This window comes from Callorhinus ursinus, unplaced genomic scaffold (genome assembly GCF_003265705.2).
Source record: "Callorhinus ursinus isolate GAN/ISIS: 27379988/994484 unplaced genomic scaffold, GSC_fseal_2.0 scaffold4, whole genome shotgun sequence".
NCBI lineage: Eukaryota > Metazoa > Chordata > Mammalia > Carnivora > Otariidae > Callorhinus > Callorhinus ursinus.
The window spans coordinates 2,061,297-2,087,075 of NW_027397066.1; the positions used below are offsets into that span (position 1 = coordinate 2,061,297).

The window sequence follows — 25,779 nt, forward strand, 5'->3', positions numbered from 1 at the left end:
ATGCTCCCTCCTAACCATAGCCATGTTGTCTTGAGCACACTCACCTTTAAAGAAGAGCTCACACTGGGGAAGGAGGGCATCATTTCTCTGTCTCTGTAGATCGACCTTTCTGCACATTATATACAAATAGAATCATCATGTGGCCTTTTGCATCTGGCTTCTGTCCACTAGAATAATGTTTTTGAGGTTCATCCATGTTTTAGCATTTATCAGTACCTGGTTCTATTTTATGGTGGAATAATATTCCATTGTCTTTTTGTCAGTTGATGGGTGTTTCAGATTGGTTCCACTTTTGGGTTTTTATGGATAATGAATGCTGCTATGAACATTTGTATGAAGTTTTGTTTGGACATATGTTTTCAGTTCTCTTGGGTAGATACTAACAAGTGGAATTTCTTAAGAGCATGGAAAATTGATGTTTACCTTTTTAAGACAGTTTCAAGCTCTCTTCCAAAGTGGCTGCACCATTTTACATTCCTTCCAGGGCTCCAACCCCTCACATTGTCTCCAACACTTGTTAGTATCTCCCTGTTTAATGCTAGCCCACCTCAGTGGCTGTGAAGTGACATCTCATGGTGGGTTTTTGTGTTTTTTGTTTTGTTTTTTTCTCTTGGTGGTTTTGATTTGCACTTCCCTGATGACTGATGATATTGAGCCTCTTTTCATATGCTTATTGGCCATCCTTATATATTCTTTGCTTAAATGTGTATTCAAATACTGTGCCTACTTTCAATTTGGGTTATTTACCTTATCAGTATTAAATGGCAAACATTCTTTATATATTCTGGATACATGTCCTTTACTAGACGTAAAATTCGCAAATACTTTCTTCCAGTCTGTGGCTTATCTTTTCATGTTCTTAATGGCGTCTTTTGAATTGCAAAAGTTTTTAATTTTAGTGAAGTCCAATTTATCAGGGTTTTGTTGTTGTTGATTCACTTTTGGTGTTTCTCTAAGAAATTGTTGTCTAACCAACAACATGAGGATTTTGTTTTCTCTAAGGATTTTATGGTTTTAAGTCTTACCTTTAAGTTTATCACCCATGTTGAGTTAAGTTTTTAGGACAGGGTGGGTGGGTGAAGAGTCTCCATCCCAGCACCAATTGTTGAAAATACTATCATTTCCCCATTGAACTGCCTTGGCACTTTTGTCTAAAACTGATTGACTGTAAGAGGGTGGGTTTACTTCTTGACCCTCAGTTCTATTCCATTGGTCTGTATGTCTGTCCTTCTGGCAGTACCATACTGTCTTGATTACTGTAACTTTGTGGTAAGTTTTGAAATTGGGAAGTATGAGGCTTCTCACTTTGTTCTTTTTTGAGATTGTTTTGGCTATTCTGGGTCCTTCGCATTTCCATATAAATGTTAGGATCAACTTGTCAGTTTCTGGGACAAAAATTGCTGCTAAGGATTACATTGAATCCATAGTCCAATTTGGGGATAGTGGACATCTGAACAATACTAAATCTTCTGACCTATGAACACAGGATGTCTTTCCAGTTATTTAGATGATCTTTAATTTCTCGGGAATATTTTGTACTTTTCAGTATATACATGTCGTACTTTTTTTTTGCTGTTAAGTTTATTCCTAAATTTATTGTTTTTGATGCCATTTCAAACACAGTTGTTTCCTTTTTTTTTTTTTTTATAAAGAGAGCATGAGTGGTTTGGGACAGAGGGAGGAGAGAGAGAATCTTAAACAGGCTTTACACTCAGGGTGGAGCCTGACGCAGGGCTCAATCCCACGACCCTGAGATCATGATCTGAGCCGAAATCAAGAGTCAGATGCTTAACTGATTGAGCCACCCAGGCACCCCTACAGTTGTTTTCTTAATTTCATTTTTGGACTATTCCTTGCTAGTGTGTAGAAATACATTTGATTTCTGTATATTGATCTTGTGTCCTTGCTCAGCTCTTTTATTAGCTTTAGAAGTTTTGTTGTGAATTCCTTAAAATTTTCTACATATAGAATAATGTCACCTGTGAATAAAGACAGTAGACTCATGTTTATTTTTCTTTCCCAACTAGAATCCTGCTGCTTCTGTTGGTACTTCATGAGAGGGAAATTTTGGATAGACATACAAAAGCTTGAATCAGTGCACCCTCCTGAGACTTCTGAAGCAGACTAGAAAAATCAGTAATTAAAAACCAGCCTGATGAATGCTGTTTACATTTATATACAATGAATACAGAGAAGAGACAATTTGAGAATGATGTCACTGAGGTCAGATCTGTCCCTTCCCTCCCATCAAGTGTCCTCCATGTCACTGTCAGAGTCAAAATCCCCAGTTTGCATACTAGAGGGTCAGGCCTAATATTGTAATTCTTTTATATTTAAGAATGTGGAGGTTGTAATTTTTAGCTGATACCAAGTTCGGATATTTAGTGGATAATAGGGTCTTCAGTTATTTTTCTCTCATTTAGGTTTGATTTTGTTTTATATTTTCCTTTTGTGTAGATTCTTTAGGCCAGTTCTCAGATTGAGAGGTGAATTTTGATACTTAATCGTTAAATCAGTTTTGCTTTGTCTTTTTTTGTGATCCAGAATCTTCTCCAGACATTTCTCTGCAGTGGCAACTTTACTGTGTACTCTTTTACCAATAAATCCACTGTTCTATGCTGGGCTCAGCCCATCAACGAGCAGTGTTGTGGCCGGAGCAGCCCTTGTGGCTCTCATTATAACTGCAGGATGCCCCTCAGCAACAGCCGTCAAGAAACTTTGAAAGAGAAAAAGGTTATTACTTATAAGTCCTGGCAATTACATGTAGTACCCAGGACCACAACAGGGAGGTCTGGAGGTGCAGGGGAGAGAGGGGACGCCGGAGCATGCGGGCCTGGGGCTCTGCAGCTATTGGGGCGGAGGGTGGGGACCTAGGGTCTCAGAGTCGCACTCTTTATTGGTGAACTTAAAACATAAGAATGGGAATTTAAAGCACTGGGAGAGAAAAAACACCTGACCCAAATGGTCAGTTATTTAAATAAACCAAGATCTCTGAAACGGAGGAGCCTGGGGTGGGGGCGGGGGGCTGGCAATGTGTTTATTGAGAGCGATGCCTTTGAAGTGGATACCTCGCCCCCGGAGCTGGAGTCAAACACTGGCATTACAAAAAAAGGAAAGCCGTCAGGTCTCACACTACAGTGATTGTGGAATCCGGGCGGACTGTGATTTGATTAAATGCTGGAGGATAACGCACTTGTCCCGAAAGTGGCGCCCCGTGCCCCGCACTGTTCAGGCTTCCACTGGACAATCGTGCGTCTTCCGGCTGCGAGTGGATCCGGACATCTGCACTGTACTCCTGCGAGTCGGGAGTGAGCCAGCAGGACCAGGAAACAGCGCTCTGTTGTGAGCGAGGGACATTCGCGGTGAGCGGGGCTGTGCGCTTCAGAAGCGCTTAGGCCGTCTCCGGGAGGAGCGTTCGTTTTCTGAAGATACGACAGAAGCTCCCTGCCTCTGGCTCTGGGAGGGGGAGGATGTGCTCAGGGTAATGTGTTGCGGCCCCGGTGTTCTGCAAACAGTGTGCTCCCGGAGACCACAGGTCCTGCATCCACTGAGCTGATGCCCGCGTGTGCTTAGCGCTTGTCAAAGGCTCACAACTGTTGAGCTTAAAATAAAACTGCCCTTATTTCCCCGCAAAAATAGCTTTGTTCAGGACTAGCAGAGAATTGCAATCCGGGCCAACCAAATAACAGCTAAGACCACACGTGAATCTGCAGAACAAACGAGGGGAGGCTCTTTTATAGAGGAACGGGGGGTGGGGTGGGCTGTTAGAAACAAAGTCCATTGGGGTAAACTGAGAGCTGGAAGTGTAGTGGATGCTCAGTGGCTGGGCTGTGGCAGTGTCTCATTGGCCGGGCTGTGGCAGTGTCTCATTGGCCGGGCTGTGGCCGTCTCTCATTTGGCCGGGCTGTGGCCGTCTCTCATTGGCCGGGCTGTGGCCGTCTCTCATTTGGCCGGGCTGTGGCAGTCTCTCATTGGCTGGGCTGTGGCAGTCTCATTGGCCGGGCTGTGGCCGTCTCTCATTGGCTGGGCTGTGACTGTCTCATTGGCCGGGCTGTGGCCGTCTCTCATTGGCTGGGCTGTTGCTGGGGGAGGAGGAAACCTTCCTTCTTCCTGCTGGGATAGTTGAGTGTAGCTATGGCAGCATCCAGGAGCGAGGTGCTTCTCTTCCTGTTGGGTCTGCAGCTGACCGGGAGTGGTCAGAGCTCCTCCTACCTGCCTCCAGACTCCGTTCTTTTTTTTTTTTTTTTTAATTTTTTTTTTAAAGATTTTATTTATTTATTTGAGAGAGAAAGAATGAGAGAGAGAGAGCATGAGAGGGGGGAGGGTCCGAGGGAGAAGCAGACCCCCCGCCGAGCAGGGAGCCCGATGTGGGACTCGATCCCGGGACTCCAGGATCATGACCTGAGCCGAAGGCAGTCGCCCAACCGACTGAGCCACCCAGGCGCCCTCCAGACTTCGTTCTAAACGAAGTTTCCTGTTGTTAATTTTCACAACAGTAACAGTAGTTGTTCAATCAAGACGATTTCTAGAGTTTTATTTTATTAATGATGAACAAATTGAACTCGTGGCACGTGCCCTTTTACTTTGTTTCCATGTATCTCTGTATTTGAAGAAAACCGCCACTATGCTATAAATAACAAAAAACGCTGCTGGATATGGTCATAATACACGGGAACAGCATTTATTTGTAGAGCACTCTGGCACATTGTCATTGTATCTTCCCAACAGTCTTTTGAGGGACCATGTCTATTTATAGTTAAGAGAGATTGTCTCTTGTCACCTTCCTCGTGAGTGATGGTTACTGATCAGGTCTTGTGTTCTGTGCTTTGTGCCTCACTCTTTCCCGTAACAGGAGGGAAAACCTGACTCTTGACTTGGCAGTTTTACTGTTCTGTTACATTTCTCAAGAGCTCTTCCTTGATTAAACAGGATGACATTTCCACCTGTCTGGAATGCTGTAGTTGGAAATTATTAAGGGAAATGGATGTTTAGCTGTGCTTTGGATCTCTTTTTCTAGCGAATGCGTTGTGGAATGAAAAGTGGATGATGTTATCCACTGTAAGGAGAAGGCAGTTGGTGTGTAGAATAACGGTGGGAAGGAAACACTTTGGACCTACACTTTTTCAGTAGTGAATTGGCTCATACAGGCCATTAGACAGTACAGATTATTGCTATCATGTTTTAGATTTTTCAGTAGCAAGAAGGATCTTTCAGTCATTCCAGAAATATATATTGAGTCCCAGATGTATACACACTTCTTAGTTGTGTGCTAGACACACACTCCGGGGAACAAATTGGATTTTGAAGTCCTTGTTCTCAGGAAACCTTTAACCTAGAGGCTAGAAGGGTAGCGTGCAAATGAACACAGAAGTGGAGATATACTTACCATTTACAGTAAGTGCTCAAAGGATAATCTCTTGTTTCCACCATTTTTGAAACATGGAGGTTAATTTAAAGTGAGAATGGCAGATCTTAACGTTTAAAAAAACCATTCATCTGTCTATGACCCACATTCTTCCAGATTGGAAATTTCTGCCTCATAGTATCTGTCTTTAAAAACAATAGTAACTAACAGACCCATTCCTGGAGACTCTCTTAGGCACATCAGCTTTTCTGAGGTCAGCTTTTCTGAGGTGGGGTGCATGGTGGGATGGCAGGCGATGGGGACAGACCTTAGATTCTTGCCCCAAGGCTAATGAGTCATATTATCTTGAAGAATGTTTAAGGGAACACTAGGGAGTGAGCCAAAGTTCTTTTTGCTTTGGTTCCCTTACTCTGCCCCTTCCCTGATCAAGAACATTGCTCCTGATGCCTTCTGATTGGGTTGGAGCTGTTTCCCAAGACCATGGTATATTTAGACCCTACTGAAGTTCCAGTCATACCAGGGTTTAGGAAACCCTCACCTGTGGCCGGGCCAACCCCTGCTGTTCTCTTCATCTGACTCCGAGTGTGCCCAGCAGGCTGTCCATGCACGGCCTCACTCCCCAGGAGAGGCTGGCTAACTGGCAGGACCCAGCGGGGAGTGAGGGCATAGTGGGAGACAGAGAGTCACCAGGAGAAAGCAGGGTACTGCAATGCAGGCATGAGCTGGGATGAGAGGAGGGTCAGGTGGTGAACCACGGACCAGGCAGAGGTTCAAGCCTCAGGGTCCGGAAATCAACTTCTCATGGTCATTCACGCCTCAGTGACAGGCTGGGAAATGGGATCCAAATGGCAAGTGCTTTTTTTTAACAAGAAGAGGATGGACATGCAACCAGCAAAATGAGTTTCTGGTGGCCCAGAGCATGGACGTATGAGATCACTTTTAAATGGCTTGAGAGCACAACGAATGGTATGTAAGCTGTGCCCGAGTCAGGAGGCTGCGGGGTGGAAGACTGTGCAGATGTAAGAAGACAATCTCACTGATTTTAATGTCAGCATTCGTTGGACCCTCCTGTATATGCTGACCTTCCTTCGTGTTCCTGGCTTGAGACCGTGATTAGATCATTACTTTGCAATCCAAAAGGAACTGAAAAGATCACTAGGAAATCCCTTCGCTTAACAGTTGAGGAAGCCACATCCTGGAGGCTGAGTGGCTGACCAGTGATGAGGCATTGTCCAGTGTCCTTCACACAAGGCCCGCGCCCATGCTTGGACACCTGTGAAGAGAGCCTTTACGTTGATCAAAAGCCTGTAGAAATCGTTTTTGAAGGAAGGTGCAAGAAACAACAACACATTGTGGCCTAACCACATTGTGGTGGTGCCTGATACTCGTATGTATCCAGTGTCCAGTGTACGGGGCAGGGCAGGGCGAGCAAGGGTTCTTTGCACTTTGTTCTAGCTTGTCATTTAGCTTCTGTGTGACCCACTGAACTTTGCTAGTCCTCAAGACCGGCACTCTGTCTACAGCTGCTTCCCCGAGCTTTTGTGGCCCGGATAGGAGATGGTGCCTGCGCCATGCGTGAGCACAGTCGTGGCGTGCGTGGCGGGCACTGGGTGCATTACTGACATTACTCCTGCTGCCGCTGGTACAACACACTTCCTTTCTGAGCCGGCTGACCCGCAGTGCGTGGTGACAGCTGAGTGGACGGTTGGCCCACAGCCGGCTTTCTGACCAGCTCTGTAGCCCACACTTGGAGCAGTGAGGTTTAGGACATCCCGGGAGACATTTAAGTAATTTGGGGGGCAGGTGTTGTGTTGCTGTTGAGCGTAAGCCTACGTAAACAAGGAGGCTGGGGAGGTTCCATGTTAAGGAAGGCTACTTTGTTTTCAATAACATTTATAAGGATTTTTTTTAATACAGAAAAGAATAAAGGGAAAAACAGAAATGCTCACCATCCCACCCAGATAGCGCAGGAGCATATGCACATGGCTGGAAGATGCAAATGCCGAAGCCACCTGCCCCTTTGCCGCTGATTCCTCTCCCCAAGGGGACCATGACCGTGGTGGCATGGCTGGCCCCACAGGAATGTTCCTCTGCAGCCACTCAGGGTGTGAGCTGTTAACAGGCTCACTTCTCATCTTTTCCTGACGGTGTGGGTTTGGACCTGAGCAGGTTTTACACTAAATGCGGCCTCTGGGGGTGCTGGGAGGGCTCACTTCAGCTAGCTCCTGGTTCTGTCTCTTTACGGAGCTTTCCCGAGTTCAGCTGCCTTCCATCCGCTGTTGCTCTCCTGTGGAGGTTCTAGGAATCTGGCCACAAATGGAGGGGTGATGCTCGGGGGACACGGGGTGTTGTGATAGGGCCACATTTGAAACCAGAGTTAGATATAAATCCTCTGAAAAGCAATTTTTTTTCAAAGGGAAGAAGCAAGCAGTTTGGAATATCACATTTAAGATATTTTATTCTTTAGTGATCTGTATTTATTCAAAGCCTGTGTACCCCTCCCCCAGTCACGGCTGTTAATTACATGCTTCCTGCTGCAAGGCCTGAGCTCCCCTAACCCTGCCTCACTGGGGAAGTGGGTGCGTGTGGATCACACCACAGTACAGGGGAGGAAACTGAGGCCTAGAGCAGTTCAGGTCACGCAGCAGAAGAGTGGCAGAGCTCGGATTTGAATCCATGCCTGTCTGACCCCCAAGGCTGAGTTATTCTGGTTTGGGAAATTTTCAGTTGTTGACATTTTAGTATATGTGCTGCCGAAGCGAGCACTCAGTTGTTGACATTTTAAAACGTATATGAGTGATAAGAGAAACTGAGCCGAGATCATTAAGGACTAATTCCTTACTACGGGGCTGTACCTTCCATCACTGAACTGTCTCAGATCCGCAGCCTGGACAGAGCACACTGCTGTCACATGCACGGTGTTGGTTGAGGTGAATCCTTTGTGGCGCCCTCGTCCTTCCCAGTGACGGCGTGAAGGACTCATGACTTGACCCACAAAGGATGGTTTTGTTATCCCCTGTCCTTGGTGCTGCTCATAGTGGAGACATCTGTGGTTATTTCTGCTGGGTGCTGATGAATCAGTGTCACCTTCTGAATAATTGAGCTTTTTGTTGTTGTCTCTTCCTTTGTAGAGACTTAAAGCCTGAGAATATTCTCCTTGATGACCGTGGTAAGTGAGTGAGCTTTCACATCTAAAGCATAACACTTTGTTAAGAGGGACTTGGTTACAGAAAGTTGATGTGGGCTTAGCCCATTGTTGCAGGACAAACAACAACAAAAAAGAAAACTCTTTGGTATGTGTTCTTTGGAAAACATAATAGAGATAACATGGTCATTCCCCTTTATTTAGACAAGAAGCAGAGTTGGTCATAATTTTCAGTTAATAATTACAGTTTTAGAAGCATATTAAAATAAATCCACAATAAGAACATTTTTCTCTCTCATATTTCTTGCTGTTGGTCCATATCTTGATTTTTCCCTTAGAGGTGTATTTCCACCTAGGAGCGCCTAAGAATTTTCTTTTTTAAAAAAATAACAAATGGTTGTTGAATTTTGTCAGTGCTTTTTCTATCAAGATGATTGTATGATGCTCCTTTTTTCTGTTAATATAGTTAATTTTCAAATGTTAAACTAACATTTGATTTCTGAAATAAATCCAATATGGGCATAATGAGTTATTCTTTACATAGATTGCTAGCTTCTGTTTTCTGACATTTTGAAGGTGAAGCTGGCTCTGTTTTTGAGGGCACTGGGTCTCTATGTCTCTGCAGTGCTGGGAGCACCAGAGTCCTGCTGCGTCTGTGTCCCTGCAGACTCTCCGGGGGCCCAAAAGTCTTGGCTTGGTTCCCAGCTGCTCCCAGCTTCAGCAAGAGTCCCAGGTGGGAGCAGCTGGAGAGCAGCTGTGTGCGGCCCCCCTCCCCCGCAAGTGAACAGCCTCTGGTTTGACCAGGGTTTGCAAATGCTTCTGAGAAAACACTTGGGCCCCTTGAGGCTCACTTCTGGTTGGTTCTCCACATAGGGTCTCAGTGCATCTGATCCAGGTGCTGCTGTGGCTCATGAATGCCCTTAAAGTAGAACTTGTGTGCCGTGGCTGGCAGTGGTAGCATGGCCACCACAACCTTTGCCACCCTGTCCCAAAGCACGTGCCAAGTGTCATTTCTGTGGTGCCTACTGTTACTTGTTCTTTAGATACTTGGACCTGGTCACATTCTTGTTAAGAATGGAAAGGAATGACAGAACTTTGTTTTGCTTTTCTTGATTTCAGGAGACTTTTAGTCTTTTTGTTTTCCTACTCTTTTAATTTTAAAAGTGTAATCCTGGCTATACTTTATGACTTATAAATGAATTGATTTTAGGTTTTTTAGTATCACTGAAATTACTTAAATTGCTTAAATTACTTATCACTTTATACTTAAAATTCACAAGAACTAATTTCCACCAGAAACCATAGAACATAAAAGTAACTCTTTCATTTCCCATCTAGACAGCTTGTTGAGGTTTCTGTTTTTGTCTGTAAAGCATAACCTGACATTTGTGGTGAAATTAGGTTTAAAAAGATGATTATCAAGAGAACTACAGACCAATATCTCTGATGAACATAGATACAAAAATCCTCAACAAAATACTAGCAAACTGAATCCAAGAATACATTAAAAAAATCATTCACCACAGTTAAGTGTGATTTACTCCCGGGATGCAAGGGAGGTTCAGTATTCACAAATCAATCAACGTAATATATCTCATCAATAAGAGAAAGGATAAAACCACATGATTATTTCAGTAGATGCAGAAAAAGCATTTGACAAAGTACAACATCCATTCATGATAAAAAAAACCCTCAACAAAGTAGGTTGAGAGGGAACATACTTTAATGTAATAAAGGCCATACATGAAAAACCCACAGCTAATATCATCCTCAATGGGGGAAAACTGAGAGCTTTTCCCCTGTCAGGAACAAGACAGGGATGTCCACTCTCACCACTTTTATTCAACATAGTACTAGAAGTCCTAGCCACAGCAATCAGATAAGAAAAAGGCATAAAAGGCATCCAAATTGGTAAAGAAGTAAAACTTTCAGTTTTTGCAGATGACATGATACTGTATACAGAAAACCCTAAGGACTCCACAAAAGAACTGCTAGAGCTGATAAATGAATTCAGTAAGGTTGCAGTATACATAATCAATGTATAGAAATCCGTTGCATTTCTATACACCAATAATGAAGCAGCAGAAAGAAAAATTAAGAAAACAATCCCATCTGTAGTTATACCAAAAATAATAAAATACCTAGGAATAAGCTCAACCAGGGAAGTGAAAAGCTGGTACTCTGAAAATTTTAAAACACTGACAAAAGAAATTGAAGATGATATAAACAGATGGAAAGATAGTCCATGCTCATGGATTGGAAGAACAGATATTGTTAAAATGTCTAAACTACCGCAAGCAATCTACAGATTTAATGCATTCCCTATCAAAATATCAACAGCATTTTTCACAGAACTAGAAGAAATAATCTTAAAATTTATATGGAACCACAAAGACCCCAAATAGCCAAAGCAATCTTGAAAAAGAAAAACAAAGCTGGAGGTATCACAATTCCAGATTTCAAGGTATATTATAAATCTGTAGTGATCAAAACAGTATGGTACTGGCACAAAAATAGACACACAGATCAATAGAATAGAATAGAAAATATATAGTATAGTACTGGGGGTGAAGAACAAACACACTTATCATGATGAGCACTGAGTAATAGACGGGAGTGTTGAATCACTATATTGTACATTCGAAACTAATACAACTCTATGTTAACTATACTGGAGTTAAGATAAAGTTTAAAAAAAGGCTGATTAGGGGCGCCTGGGTGGCTCAGTTGGTTAAGTCTTCTGCCTTCAGCTCAGGTCATGATCTCAGCATCCTGGGATCAAGCCCTGTGTCCGGCTCTCTGCTCAGCAGGGAGTCTGCTTCTCCCCCTCATTCTCCCTCTGTGCTTGCTCTCTCTCTCTCTCTCAAATAAATAAATAAAATCTTTTAAAAAACGCTGATTATCATCTGTTCTAGGTTGTTAGGTGCATTTACTGTTTGTCCATCCTAAATATGTCAGCCCTCTTTTTTGAAAACTTACAAATTAGGGCGCCTGGGTGGCTCAGTTGGCTGAGCGACTGCCTTCAGCTCAGGTCATGATCCTGGAGTCCCGGGATCGAGTCCCGCATCGGGCTCCCTGCTCAGCGGGGAGTCTGCTTCTCCCTCTGACCCTCCCCCCCCCATGCTCTCTCTCTCTCTCTCATTCTCTGTCTGAAATAAATAAATAAAATCTTAAAAAAATTTTAAAAAAATAAAAAAGAAAACTTACAAATTAAGAGGGACTTGGTTTGTGAAATTTAACCAGTAGTTGAGATAAAAAAGGAAGTTCTATCATGCCTATATTTTCTATAGGAGAGACTTCAGTTTTATGAAATAGGTATACTCCTAAAAAGCAGAATAATCAGTGAATCTTTGTAAAGACTAGTAGCATTTTATTATTGACAATGATTTTAAAGGAAATCCTATACATCGTATTCTTCTATCTGTAAAATATATATCAAAGATAAGGATACTAATTTTTTTTTTAACATAAACCCAATACTATTATTACATCCAAAAGTATCTAACAGTTCCTTGGGGGCACCTGTGTGGCTCGGTTGGTTAAGCATCTGACTCTTGATTTTGGCTCAGGTCATAATCTCAGAGTCATGAGATTGAGCCCGGCATCGGGCTCCGTGCTGAGTGCGGAGCCTGCTTCAGATTCTCTCTCTCCCTCTGCCCCTCCCATCAGCTTTAAATCTTCCTTAATTATTTCATAAATGTTTTTATAGTTGTGTATTGAATGTAGCATGAAGTTCATATTATATTTGGTTGATATCTTGTTGAGTTTTTTTAAATTTCATAGGTTCCTCCTCCCTGCTTCTTTATGTCATTTATTTGTTTGTGAAACCAGTGTTATGGGTCAAATTGTGTCTCTCTAAAATTCATGTCATGAAGCCCTAACCCCCAGTACCTTATGATGTGACTGTATAGCTGACCTTTGAACCATGTGGGGATTAGGGGCACCAACTTTCCACAACATCAAAAATCTGCATATAATTTTTCTTTTCTTTTTTTTAAGAGAGAGAGAGAGTGCAAGCTTGAGAAGGGGAGGTGGAGAGAGAGAGAGTCTTAAGCAGACTCTGCGCTGAGTGCGGAGCTTGATACGGGGCTCGATCTCACAACCCTGAGATCATGACCTGAGCTGAAATCAAGGGTTGGATGCTTAACTGACTGAGTCACCCAGGTGCCCCCACATATAACTTTTCAACTCCCTCAAAACTTAACTACTAATGGCCTACAGTTGACCAGAAGCTTTACTGATGACATAAACAGTCAATGAACACATATTCTGTATGTTTTATATATATATATTTTAAAGATTTTATTTGTTTGAGAGAGAGAGAATGAGAGATAGAGAGCACGAGAGGGAAGAGGGTCAGAGGGAGAAGCAGACTCCCTGCTGAGCAGGAAGCCCGATGTGGGACTCGATCCCAGGACTCCAGGATCATGACCTGAGCCGAAGGCAGTCGCTTGACCAACTGAGCCACCCAGGCGCCCTCTGTATGTTATATATCTTATATATGGTATTCTTACAATAATGTAAGCTAAAGAAAAGATGTTAAGAAAATCATAAAGAAAAAAAAGAAAAGAAAATCATAAAGAAGAGCAAATGCATTTACAGTGCTGTCCATACTGAAAAAAGTGCATGCATAAGTGCACCCATGTAGTTCAAACCCGTGGTGGTCAAGGGTCAACCGTGTTTGGAATGAAGGTCTTTAAAGATGTGATTACAGCTGAATGAGGTCACTAGGGAAAGTCCTAATTTCATATGACTGGTGTTCTTATAGGAGGAGGAGATTAGGACACAGACATGCACAGAGGGAAGAGGCTGTGAATACACCGGGTGAGAGCCATTGTCTACACACCAGGCAGAGAGGCCTGCCCTCTGGCCCTGGATCTTGGACTTCCAATCTCCAGGGCTGTGGGCAAATAAATATCTGTCCTTTCAGCCCCCAGCTGTGGCACTTTGGTAATGGCAGCCCTGGCAGGCTAGAACACAGACATTTGTCTTTTTTTTTTTTTAAAGATTTTATTTATTTATTTGACAGAGACACAGTGAGAGAGGGAACACAAGCAGGGGGAGCGGGAGAGGGAGAAGCAGGCTTCCTGCCGAGCGGGGAGCCCGGTGCGGGGCTCAATCCCAGGACCCCGGGATCATGTCCTGAGCCGAAGGCAGACGCTTAACGCCTGAGCCACCCAGGCGCTCCCACAGACACTTGTCCTGTTGAAGTTCCCGGGTTGTGGATTTGGCTGGATTTAACATGTTCCCTGCCTCCCCTATTCTTCCTGTAAGCCAGTGGTTAAAATCTGGAGGCTGGAATTGGTCCAGGTTTGATTTTTGGTGAGCATACTTGGTGTGTCCTTCCTGTTGTATGACACCAGGAGGCATGTGAGGACTGATCATCTCTCCTTTTATGGTGTTCAGAGTTTCACACCTTGGTCAGCTTGATCTCTCCATTATCCATGCCCCACCAGCTTTTCATTTAATGGATGCAGGATCAGTATCAAGATACAGCATTTCACTGGGGCTGTAAAGTGATGGCATTCTAATTCTGTCATTCCTGGTGCACTTAAATGTTGAGATCCATCTGTAAAAAAGATTTTGTTTACCTCTTTGTTCAGGAAAAGCAGGTGAAATACGTGAGTGCTTCCTTTTATTTCTACTTTTCAGGAGATTGTGTTAGTTCTCTATTGTTCTCCAAGATGATCAAGGAGGTTCTCGTTTTATTCTGTTTTGGTATCATTAATGAACGTATGGATTTTAACACTTTGTTAGGGTTTAATCCACTGGAGTAATTATTCTTTGTGATATTTTTTGTCCCTTCTTTGGCCAGTGGATGTCCAGTAACCTCTAATGATTTCCTTGTTTTGTGCTATTATTTCTTATTGAAGATGTTCCAGGATGTGCTTGCATGTGTCCTGAGACCTGGATTCGACCATGTCTCCAAGGGGCTTGGTCCTTTGTGCAGAGAGCCCATTATGGGTGCCAGGTGCCCTTGCTGCCCTGCTGGCCATTCTTCCCAGGCCTTCTCTGGGAGAGAACACATCTGTTCTTGTTGTTTTAAAAGAAAATATTCATCATGGAATCATATTGATATTTCTAATTCTCCTTTTACTTTTTCATTTCACATTTGTGTCTTTTTTCTCCTAATGCTGAAAATATTAGTTCCTAATGACATTAATATGATTACAATATTTTTCTCCACTTTTTAAATATGTAACATAGAGGCTCTACAACACTAAATGGAGATTTTCCTTATTTCTTCATCCAGCTGCCTGTGGATGGACCGGCTTGATCTGCCCAGTAGCGTGCTGTTCCCAGCTCTCCGTTCTTTCAGTTAGTGCTGCAATGCCTGGCACTGTGCACGTGTTATTTCCTGCTTTTTCCAGTGTGTCCTTGGGATAGGCCCCTGGGGGGGTTGTGAGGCTGAAGGATAGGTTCACATGCAGTTTCGCAGACATTGCCAAATTCCTGGCTTTGGAACCGTGCTGGTCTGTGTGCACACTAGCAGGGTATGCATGCACCTGCTTCCCCAGGGCCCCACTGGCAGAATGGGTTCTCAAACTGAGTCTTTGTCCACTTGTCAGTAGTTTTGCTTTTCATTTCTCAGTGGAGAAAAATCACTTTTTAAAAGAAAAATAAGAAAGGATACTTAAGATTTCACAACATGCCAGTACTCTACTTAAACATAAAATACATAAAAGCTGCCTTATGGAGGAAATCTTCCTGTACGAAAGCAGGAAACTGAGACACACTGATAAATGGCAGAGCTGCGACTCAAACCTAGGTCGTGTGGCTCCAGCATCCGCTCCCATGGCTCCAGCCTCCTGCCTCCCCCAATGCAGGCACGCCGCCGCCAGGAGTAACATGACTAACAGTGCTGGTGTGCTAAGGAAAAGGTCAGTTTTCCTGTCTAAGGCATCATGCAGGCTGTGTTAAAGCAAATTCAGTGCCTCAAATGGCATGTTGTGGATTTTCAGTGTTGAGCACATACTTATTGGTTGGTTCATTCATTTCTTCAGTAAATATTTATTGAGCACCTACTATATGCAGGTACGATATCAGGAGCTGGAGACACATGGCCAACAAGATGAGTGGGGCGTCTGCCTCCAGGGCTGGTTTATCTTTCTAGACCTCAAAAGAAAGTTTTCTATAATTTGTTATTTTCATACTGAATTTAATAACTATTTAAATCTTTCTATATAAAGGCATTAACACATAACATAGCCTTTTAAGTGAGTTTCCTTGATTTTATTTATTATTTTGCTGTTACAATTTGTTCTTCAGAGAAAAACTCCTTATTATTTGTCTGCTGTTGTTCCTGTATATAAGCCTGCTGGTATTCTGACAGAAAGTGTTTATTTTCTATTGTGTAGTTCATGCTCTAGTCATTATAGTTTTATTTATGGATCTGGTAGTTATAGGAAATTAAATAATAAACACAATGCTTCTATCTTAACAAGTGGTTGTCTATGGTTAAAGGGCTTCCTGATTAGTAACCAGCTATAAATCTAATTTCCTGTTGTGTTAGTGGACCCGAATACTCTGCATAGTATTTTACTAAATGTGGAGAAATTAGATGTAATTTTAGATTTTTTTCCCCACTGTTTATTGTCATGAATGTGTCCGCATGCCCCCTGTGGTTTGTAATGTGCTTGAACACATACAGGGCACATCCGGATCTCAGACCTGGGTTTAGCCATGGAGATCCCGGAAGGGGGGACCATCCGAGGAAGAGTGGGGACCGTCGGCTACATGGGTATGTGAATGGCTACTTCCAGATCCCTGTGCTTTCTCTCTGGATGCTCGCGTCCTCACAGTGCAGAGAAGTTCTAAGCCAGTTGGAGGGAGCACGGGTGGTGTTGGAACTCTGTACGCGACCAGTGTTGGGACCACAGAGGAGTCCTCCTGTCTGCCCTCCTGTCTTACAGAGACCAGGGGGGAGGCCGGCAGAGGTCCTGCAGCAGCTTGAGGGTAGAATCAGGGCAGGACGGGCCCTCACTCTGCTGCTGCCACCATCCTGGGCACACTGGCCTCTCCGGGCCCTTGTGAACTCGTGGTTCCCTGGTTATTGCAAAGCCTCTGTGACTGGGAGGCCCTGGCCTGGGATCAGCTCCCCGCCTGGCAGTGCCAGCCTGACCCTGGTGTGGCCTCTGACATGAGGGACCCCAAGGGCCATGTCTGCCGTCACCTGCTGCGGGGATCAGCGCCCTTGGGGCACCCGTGGGTGTGGCTCTGCATGTCTGAGGGAGCACCCTCCTCAGGAGGCAGGGTCTTCCCTAGAGGACCAGTTCCCTGTGTGTGTTACTCTGTGGCTGCTCATTTCGTGCCCTGGGGATAGCACAGACTGTTTTCAGTAACCCATTTGTTGAACTATAAGTCACATACCATAAAATCCACCACTCCCAAGTGGACACTTGAGTGGATTTCAGCACGCACACAGAGCTGTGCAACCACCACCACCAGAAAGAGACCCCAGGCCCATCAGCACCCCTCCAGCCCCGGTCCGGCAGCTGCTCGCCCACTTTCTGTCTCCATGGACTTGTCTCTTCTGCTTGCTCCATATAAATAGGGTCACACACTCTTGGGCTTTCTGTGTCTGTCTTCTGCCCCTTAACACATTTCCAGGGTTCATGTTGTAACAAACATTAAGTTTATAATGTGTTATTTGGAATTAATTACCAGAAAATTTAAAAACCAAAATTTAACTTAAATTTCCCTGTATTTGTTATGTAGCTCCTGAAGTTATCAATAATGAACACTATACATTTAGTCCTGATTGGTGGGGACTTGGCTGTCTGATATATGAAATGATTGAGGGACATTCTCCATTCAGAAAATTCAAAGAGAAAGTCAAGCGAGAGGAGGTGGACCGAAGAGTGAGGAAGGACACCGAGCAGTATTCGGAGAAGTTTTCGGAGGATGCCAAGTCTATCTGCAAGATGGTGGGTCGGGCTCTGGGGAGGTTGGGGTGGAACCCCAGCTCATTGGGGTCGTTTCCACTAGCAGTCTCCCCACCACACAGCCTCCGGCAGGGAGAGGGCCACGAGTCCTGGCCTCGCCTGGGAAGTGACGTGATTGGGCCTCCAACCAATGGGAGCAAAGCAGAGCAGTGCCTTGTTAGATTTCTCAACAGGTTCCCCTGAGAGGGAAGAGTGGTGCCAAGGTCACTCATTTCCTGTGAAACTAAAGATCAAAGAGAACCTTGTTTCTTAGGAACAATGAGGTTTTTCTGTCTGCCCACGTTTCTTTCCTCTTTAACTGGCTGCCAGGGATCGTGTCACAATAGACACCCCGACGTGATGGGCCGCCACGCGTCTGCCACCTTCCTGGATGCGTTAAGGGGCCCACGAGGCTGCGTGCCGCAGAGGGAGGAAGACGAGGACAGAGCCTGCGGGGCTGGGGGCAGGCAGGGCAGTGGTTGAACCGTGGGGGGTGGAATCACAGTGGGTTACAGGAGGATGCGGAAGGGGGCCTCAGGGCAAAGTCAGGAGGCTAGAGGCAAAGGTGTAAGCACTGCTTATTGGAGCCATGGCCCCTCTCGCCAGACCTGGAAAGTCTGGGAGGGCACGGAGAGGAAAGCGGGGCTGGCTCGTCATGAAGAGTCGAGGGGGTGGGAATGGAGGCCAGAGAGAGGCGGGCCGTGGGTCCCCAAATGGAACCAGCAGCCGCCGTACCCGTTACTGAAAACGGCAGTAACTTAGGTGAGCTGGGGGTGGCTGGAGATACTGATTCTGTTTCCCCTTCCCTCTTGTTGCCATATGTGGAGTGATGCGTGTTAGTGGTCCTGTCACAAGCAGTGGGACCAGGCTGGCCTTCCCTCCCGCCAGCTCATTCTGCGTGGAGCTGGCCGTGGTTAGCCAGCCCCTCCAGGGTTGACAGCGTTCTGGCCAAGCTGCTATTTGACCAGGTGCTTGCCACCTGCCAGACACTCTGCTAAGGGCTGCAGGAATGTAAAAATGTAAGTTGGAAGCAGAGCCTGTCCCTAAGGAGCTCACAGTTCAATGGCAGGCCTAGAACAAACATGAAAAATAACTATGGTGAAAAAGCAGAATTTGATGGGTGCCATAAACAAGAGAGAAAAGAGGGCTCAATGGTTTTCAGGATGGAGAGATGCTGTGTTCTGGTAAGGGTACCGGGGAAGGCAGGTGCCTGAGTGAGAACCAAGGTTGGGCCTCAGAGCTCAGGGGCCACACCTCAGCTCCCCGCACTGGGCTTCCCTGTCCAGCCTCTGGTTTCTTGTCTGACGTGTGCATGGTGATAGCGTCGCCCTCACAGGCTCGCCGGGAAGGGGCGATGCAGGAATGCGTGTGACCGGCCTGGTGACACACAAATCCTCAGGAGCTCCTGCGAGCAGAGACATCTGGTTCTTGGAGAGTTGGTTCAACCCTGGCAGATGGGGGCTAGAGGAGAGAGCATCTCAGGAGGCAGGGGCATTTGCAGAGGACAGCGGCTGCGGGGACAGGGCCGGGCCCCGTGCCCAGTGCGCTTGCAGAGGGGGGGCTCACCCCTCACCCACGCAGGCTTATGCATGGCTCCTTGCCCTCTCTGCCTCTCCTGCCCAGCGCCTGCTCCCAGCACGCTGCGCCCATGCTGAATGAGTGAGCAGACGTGGAGTGAGGTCAGTGTTGTACTTGTGCTGGAGAGCAGAAGGAAGGGCTGAGGAAAAGCCGGCTCTTTACACTGACCCAAACAGGCGGCCAGAGCAGCGCCTGACATGTGGACGGACACCTGTCTGTAGTTTTGAAAGCTTTTGATGTATTATCTTATCTGACCCTCGGAGTGGACTTCTAAGGGGTTTTCTTAGCCTCACAGTTGAAAAATTGAGAATTCGATTAAAAAAAAAGATTTTATTTTATTTTTTTTTAAAGATTTTATTTGAGAGAGAGAATGAGAGAGAGAGAGAGCACGAGAGGGAAGAAGGTCAGAGGGAGAAGCAGACTCCCCGCTGAGCAGGGAGCCCGATGCGGGACTCGATCCTGGGACTCCAGGATCATGACCTGAGCCGAAGGCAGTCGCTTAACCAACTGAGACCAAGGAGCCCGATTTTATTTATTTTAGAGAGAGAAAGAGAGAGAGAGAGAGAGCATGTGCACGCGCATGAGTTGGGGGAGAGGCAGAGGGAGAGAGAATCCCAAGCAGACTCCCCGCTGAGCACAGAGCCCCTGACCCTGAAATCACGGCCTGAGCTGAAATCAAGAGTCAGCGGCTTGACCGACTGAGCCGCCCAGGTGCCCCTAAGAGTTTGATTTCTGTGACATGCCATAATGGGATGTCAATGGGCAAACTTGAACTCAGACGTTCTGAGCACAAGTCCAAGGCCATCGGATAGGTGTGTGTCAGCAGCAGGGTTGATAATGGAGTCCTGGAGCCCCTGAGACGCTGGGATTGTATTTGGCATCACACTGAATTCTCAGATCTGTTTTTAATGAGCAAAGCGTACCAAGAATAACTGCACTGAGCACATCTTGTCGAGCCCTTGCCCTGGCGAGGTGTGGGGGCTGCCCCAGTGAGTGGGATTTCCCACAGCCCTGCCTCTGGAGGTGTGGGTCCCGCCAGGAGGGACTGGCCCTGAGTACTTCCCCAAGTGATGGCGTCACACCAGGAGGGACAGGTGTCCTGAGGGAGCATGCTCTGAAGGTAGGAAGCTGGAGCCCGGCTCAGCCAGGCGAAGGCTCTTCTAGACAGAGGGCATAGTGCATGTGCAGGCTGTGAGGAGGTGAGCGAGGGAGGGTGTGTGCTGCATCCAGAGTTCACACAGTGAGGGCTGCAGGGGTGTGCGGGCCAGTGCACACATGCCAGACGCAGAATGTGCTCGGCTCTTTGCCTGGGAGTTTGGTTTCTCTTCAGAAGAGCGGTGGGTGCGGGCTATGAGGCAAGGCCAGGGTCAGCAGACTTCTCTGTGAGGGGCCAGATAGTGAGTCATACTTAGGCTGGGCTGGTTCCTCGCACAGCTGTGGAGCCCCACCACTGTAACGAAACAGCATGGGCCGGGCTGTGTTGTGCTAAAACCTCCTTGACAGGGTCAGGCAGCTTCCCGGCTGCAGTCTGGCCATGCTGTAGAGCTAAATCTGTCCTGTTTTGCTTTGAGCACAGCCAAACCTTTCTGACTGATGATAACTGTGGATGAGGGCCCATTTGGTGAAAATTATGAACGTATGAGTAAGGAATACTTTTGAAAGAGATGCTGTCCATTTTAAGAATATACAATTTCTAGAACTTGGTTTGTCAAATTTTTGCCTCATCTGAGCTCCTTAGTGATCTATTTAATGAATAGATTAAAATAGTTTCCAATTATAAACATAACTGAGCATTAAAATGGTATCTGTGAAGTTCTTGACAGTTCCTATTTCTTTCTAAAGAGCCCCCTAATTTTTACATGGCTAAAACTTTTTCCTTAAGGATTTACTTAGCCGACCTTTATTTATTGGTAGCTCAAAGGCTGTTATATTAGTTTCCATTCCTTTTTGAAGCATCGTATATTCTAAACTTGTGAAATCTGAATTAAGGAGGTTTGGTTGAAACTTTGAAATTTGAGTAACTTTGTTTAGATGGAGGCGCTCTTTGCTACCCCTGATTCTTTGCTTATTATTATGGAGACTTTCCGAGTTCTCTCTTCTATCCTAGGAGCTTAAATTGACTCCATTTCTGCCTCTTGCAGTTACTCACCAAGAATCCCAAACAGCGGCTGGGCAGCAAGGCTGGAGCGGCAGAAGTGAAAGCTCACCCCGTGTTCAAGGACATTAATTTCAAGAGGCTGGAAGCAAATATGTTAGATCCGCCTTTCTGTCCTGATGTAAGTACGTTGCCCAGGAGCAGGGTGTCCAAGAAAATGGATCCACGGAACCCCATGATTTTCCAGCAGATGCAGAAGCGCTGGTTCAGCCTGGCTGTGCTTCTGCTTGGGTGCTTTCTCCCAGCCCCCGGCCACTCACCACACTGTCCTCACAGGTCCCCACAGGCCTCCCTGCTCAGAGCCCCAGCACCACTGCATGACCTCCTCGCCAGGCCCTGCAAGGCCTTCTGTGTGACAGCATCCCCTTTCTTGTGTCAGGGCCTTTAGTCTGGGAAGCCCTTCCCCTCTCCATGTCTCCTAGGTCTTGGCTGCACACTGCCCACAGGGAGCCCTGGAGGTCACCTGAGCCTCCTGTGAGCCTGCTGTGGGGCCTACTCAGGGGCCATGTCCACATGCTTAGCACAGGGCCTGGCTTGGGTCGGTGCTTGGTGGGAACACCTGCAGGCAGGAGATTCCTGCTGAGGAAAGCAGAAATGAACGACAGCAGTCTGGGCTGTCTTCTTAACGGTCTGCTACCTGTGCATTCCAGAAAGGTGGAGATAATTCTGCAGGGTATGATGGAACTGGGGTGTACAATTAAGACATTTTTAGTTGTACAAGTCAGGACTTACTATGTTTTCATATTCCAGTATGTTGTAGTAGTACCTCCTTCCTTTGAATTAGTTCACACGTTACATGTTTACTGAGTGCCCACCACCTGCTAGACACAGATGGAGGCATTAGGACCCGCAGGGAGCACAAGAAAACCAGGTGTTGCCACTGTGGTGCTCGCTCCAGCCTGCAGACCAGCCGACAACTGAACAGGGATGGCGCGCCCCAGGGACTTGACACGGCTGTGCGGTCTGAGAGGAGCAGGGAAGGCAGTTTTCAGGGAGCAGCAATGACTCCCCTTGCTGTGCTCAGAGGCCTGGGGCAGGGCCTGCCAGGTCGGGGCTCTGGGGCTGACGTTCTGGGTATTCTACTGAATGTGACCAGAGGAACCGTGGGGGCCCGCTGACAGGGGAGTCCCATGGTAACGGGTCAGGGGGCAGGATGGGGTTCTGGGCCTTCAGCCTGGGCTCAGGCCTCCCCAGCCTTCTTCTGGACTGTCTCCTGAGTGGTGCTGACCAGGGTCCTACGGGATGTCCCTTCTTGGATCGTGCAGGTTCCTGCACGCAGGCAGGGCGTTTCTCAAAACTGCCAGGGGCCTCTTGCATGACCACGGTTTGGCCGGTAGCTGGACTCCGGGGCTTTTTGTTCCCCATTTCCAGGAGCTTAGGTGGCTGGGCTGGAGGGGACCGTGGCCCAGGCTTAGATGCGCCATGCTGGCTTGCCGCTGAGGGCAGCACAGCCAGGGTGGGTCCTGCAGGCCAGGGCTCCTGTCCCAGAGGAGGGGTGGCTGGAGGCCATTAGATGAGCTCTGACAGGAGGTCGAGAAGCGGGACCTGCCCTTGTTCACTTAGACTTTGCGTGGGGCGCTTCACGTGAAGGAGGCCAAGCGTCCCATGGCCCTTCATCCTGCCCCTTCCTGTCACCCATTTCCCACTGCAGGAAAGGGAAAGGTGGAGGCCTCGGGAGGTTTGCGGACCAGAGGGAGTCCACGGGGTTTGTGACTGAGGAGAGCTCCCAAGAGGGAGGGAAAGGCCTCAAATATGGTGTGAATGCGTCGATTTCACATGCGCTGTGTTCTTAGTAATTAAGGAGACTAAGAATGACTCCAGTCATCCCAGAGGCCAACGCCTCTTTGTTGTTGGTGCATAGCCGCATGCCATTTACTGTAAGGACGTCGTGGATATCGAGCAGTTCTCCACGGTGAGAGGAGTCTACCTGGACACCACGGATGACACGTTCTACAGTCAGTTTGCTACGGGCTGTGTCTCCATCCCCTGGCAGAATGAGGTACTGCCGGTTTATACTGGGTACAGTGCCAGGAGAAAAAAATTGTGTGTGCGCCTGTGTGTGTGTGTGTGTGTGTGTGTGTGTGTTTGGAGGTAAGATTATGCGAGGCAGCTGCCCTGCTCCCTGCACAGGAGGGGGACAGTTCAGCATTGGGGTCCCACTTTCAGAGTGGGCCTGGCCAGCGCCCGGTCCTTACCTGCTCTGGGGGTGCACTCAGACGGAGGAGGAGGAGGCTGTGTTCCCTACCCCAAGCATGGGAACGGGAGTGGCCCCCGCCTGCTGAGCTGTGTGTTGGGCGGGAAGTGGCTGACTGACCTCGCAGTGTCTCTCCCCTTCTCTGTCCTGCTCTTGTGTGGACGCAGATGATCGAATCGGGTTGTTTTAAGGACATCAATGAAGAGGAGCCTGAAGAAGACATGGTGTTGAATATAGAAGAGAAAACGTATCCCAGACCGAAGAGAGGCTTCTTCTACAGACTCTTCAGGAGAGGGATAAGGGTAACAAGCATTTTGTTATGTTGGTTTTTTTTTTTTTTATGGGATGTGTTAAAAGAAAAGAAATATTTCACCAAGGTAAAAAACTTTCTTTTCTCAGATTTCTTATTAAGATATTTCACATAATTTAAGAGCTCTAGCCCTATGGTGTGATTTGAGCCCCACCAGGAAAATCCTCACTATGTCGTTTGCTGTTGGTACGAAGACTCTGTTCTGATGCGCAAAGGCAAACCGGCTCGCTGACATGCAGCCACAGACCCGTCCTTCAGTGAGGAGGCACGCGAGCTTGCTCAGAACTGTCATGTAGGCTGGTCGTGGAGCAACCACGTCATGTAGCTCTCCATCCTCCCGCTCCTCCTTGGCCACTGCTCCCTCGCGGGCTGCTCCCGCACAGGATGTACAAGAGTGTGCTGAGAGACTCCTGGGTGCCATGATACTTAGAATGTTTCTCCTAGTCAAGTTTTCCTCCTTGGACTAGTGTATCACCTTGCTTCATACCCTGTCCATTCTCAAAGACTTTATTCAGAGGTTGTCCACTAACATTCGAGTCCATCTTTGTTCAGTATGAAAAACAAGCCTTAGGTGGGAAAGGTCTGTCAGGGCATGTCCACCAGGACTTCATTTCCTCGGAGAACCGGGGCCAGGCGTGAGTTAGCGCTGTGGGTCTCCCGGGGAGCCGGTCTCTCTGTGCAGAAAGTCCTGCCTGGACATGCTCCACACGCAGGCCCGCCCCGTGCAGGGGGAGCCCGGGCCTCATTCCCTTGCAGTACTCAGCTCAGGTCATGCAATTGCATTGAGTGTGCAACAGAGAAAGCGAATGTGAGACACTGTGTATGTGTGTCTGTGTGTTTGTGTGTGAACTGAGCATCCTCCGTACCGGGAGAGGAAGTGTGGAACTCAGCCTTAATGTCAGTGCCCCTGTCCTGTGGTTGTAAACTCTCGCGTCCACCACAGGAGAGTGGAGTGGGCGTGCGTTAGGTAAGTGACTGATCCCGCTGCTCTGCCGTGTTGCAGGGCTGCATTAGCGGTGGCCCCAGCGAGAAGGAAGAGTTGCCCGCAAATCTGTGACCACTCACTGCAGAGCCCGACCCAGCACCAAGGAGCCTGTGCTTAGCGTTTCATCCCGTCCCTGAGCTGCAATAAACACATGACACAGCTTAACACGAGCCGTGCGTCTGCAGATGTCTCTATATTCGTACCTGAATCATGTGTTCACCAAAGCTGGGTTGAAGGAAAAGGCACTTGAGGACTGTTCTGATGCCCAGAAGCCCCGTGTGGACATCTTGTGGCGGGGGCCCAAGGCCCCATGTGTGCCCACAGAGAGGGGAGAAGAGTGGGCGTGGACATCAGCTCAACAGTGTCCAGAGCCAAGGGTCGTGTTCCTCACCCCAGAGTGTCCTCTGGTGCCCACCAAGGTGGGAGGCAGGGGTGCCCCCTTTCCCCAGAAAGTCTTTGCCTTTCTGCATCCACACCGACATCCGCTTACTTGCCAAGATTCTCCTGTGTGAGGAGTGCGTGTTCCTGTGCACGCGCGTAAAGAGGGTGTGGGCAGGACTCCGGGCCAGGGCTTGGCTGTCGGCCGCTGCTTCCCCAACTCCGGCAGCCTGGGAGTCTCCCGGACTGTGCGGTGCCTTCGGGCCTGAAGCACAGGGGAAGGCGGGGCTGGGAGAGGCCCGTGCTTGGGCCGAGGGCGACAAGCCCCCTCCACGCTTAGCAGTTTAGGAGCTCACTTCCCACACAGGCTAAGGGATGTCGGGATTCCAGGGTCAGTAATCCTTCCCTCTGCCAGGACTGCCCCAAGAGGAAGGTGGCCCCTTCCCCGTGGTGGGAACGTGGGCTCTGTTGCCTGGGGAGGGGAGCTGGCGCCCACAGGCCTTGTGAAGACCATGGGGGGCATGCAGATTCTGGGGGGAGGTAGCCCCGAGGCACCGAAGCGGGGCTTCCTCCCCTATCCGCACGTGCGAGGCCCGCAGCAGGGGCTGGGTGAGAAACCAGGGGCCAGGCCTCTGTGACTCTCACCAAACAGCAAGGACTTGGTCTGGATCCGGAGACCCCGCCACATGGCTGTGTGCAGGAAAGTGAGCCGGGGTCAGCCGCGTGCCCGGGTTCAGTGTTGCTG

At 47.5% G+C, this 25,779-nt stretch overlaps 1 protein-coding gene across 4 annotated transcripts in view; it reads left to right on the forward strand.

Moving 5' to 3' along the window:
- The window catches only part of GRK4 (G protein-coupled receptor kinase 4), a 70,839-nt gene extending 45,644 nt beyond the window's left edge, over window positions 1–25,195 (forward strand). For 2 of the 4 annotated variants that reach the window (XM_073891347.1, XM_073891344.1), the window contains exons 9-15: window positions 8,497–8,534; window positions 16,162–16,251; window positions 17,229–17,437; window positions 21,154–21,288; window positions 23,029–23,166; window positions 23,529–23,663; window positions 24,675–25,195. In XM_073891347.1, coding sequence (XP_073747448.1) covers window positions 8,497–8,534; window positions 16,162–16,251; window positions 17,229–17,437; window positions 21,154–21,288; window positions 23,029–23,166; window positions 23,529–23,663; window positions 24,675–24,728 — 799 coding nt within the window. In that variant the 3' untranslated portion in view covers window positions 24,729–25,195. Of the gene's footprint in view, window positions 1–8,496; window positions 8,535–16,161; window positions 16,252–17,228; window positions 17,438–21,153; window positions 21,289–23,028; window positions 23,167–23,528; window positions 23,664–23,759 lie in introns of all 4 variants that reach the window. The other 2 variants (XM_073891346.1, XM_073891345.1) reach the window with 2 other exon arrangements.
- The last annotated feature ends 584 nt before the right edge of the window (window positions 25,196–25,779 follow it).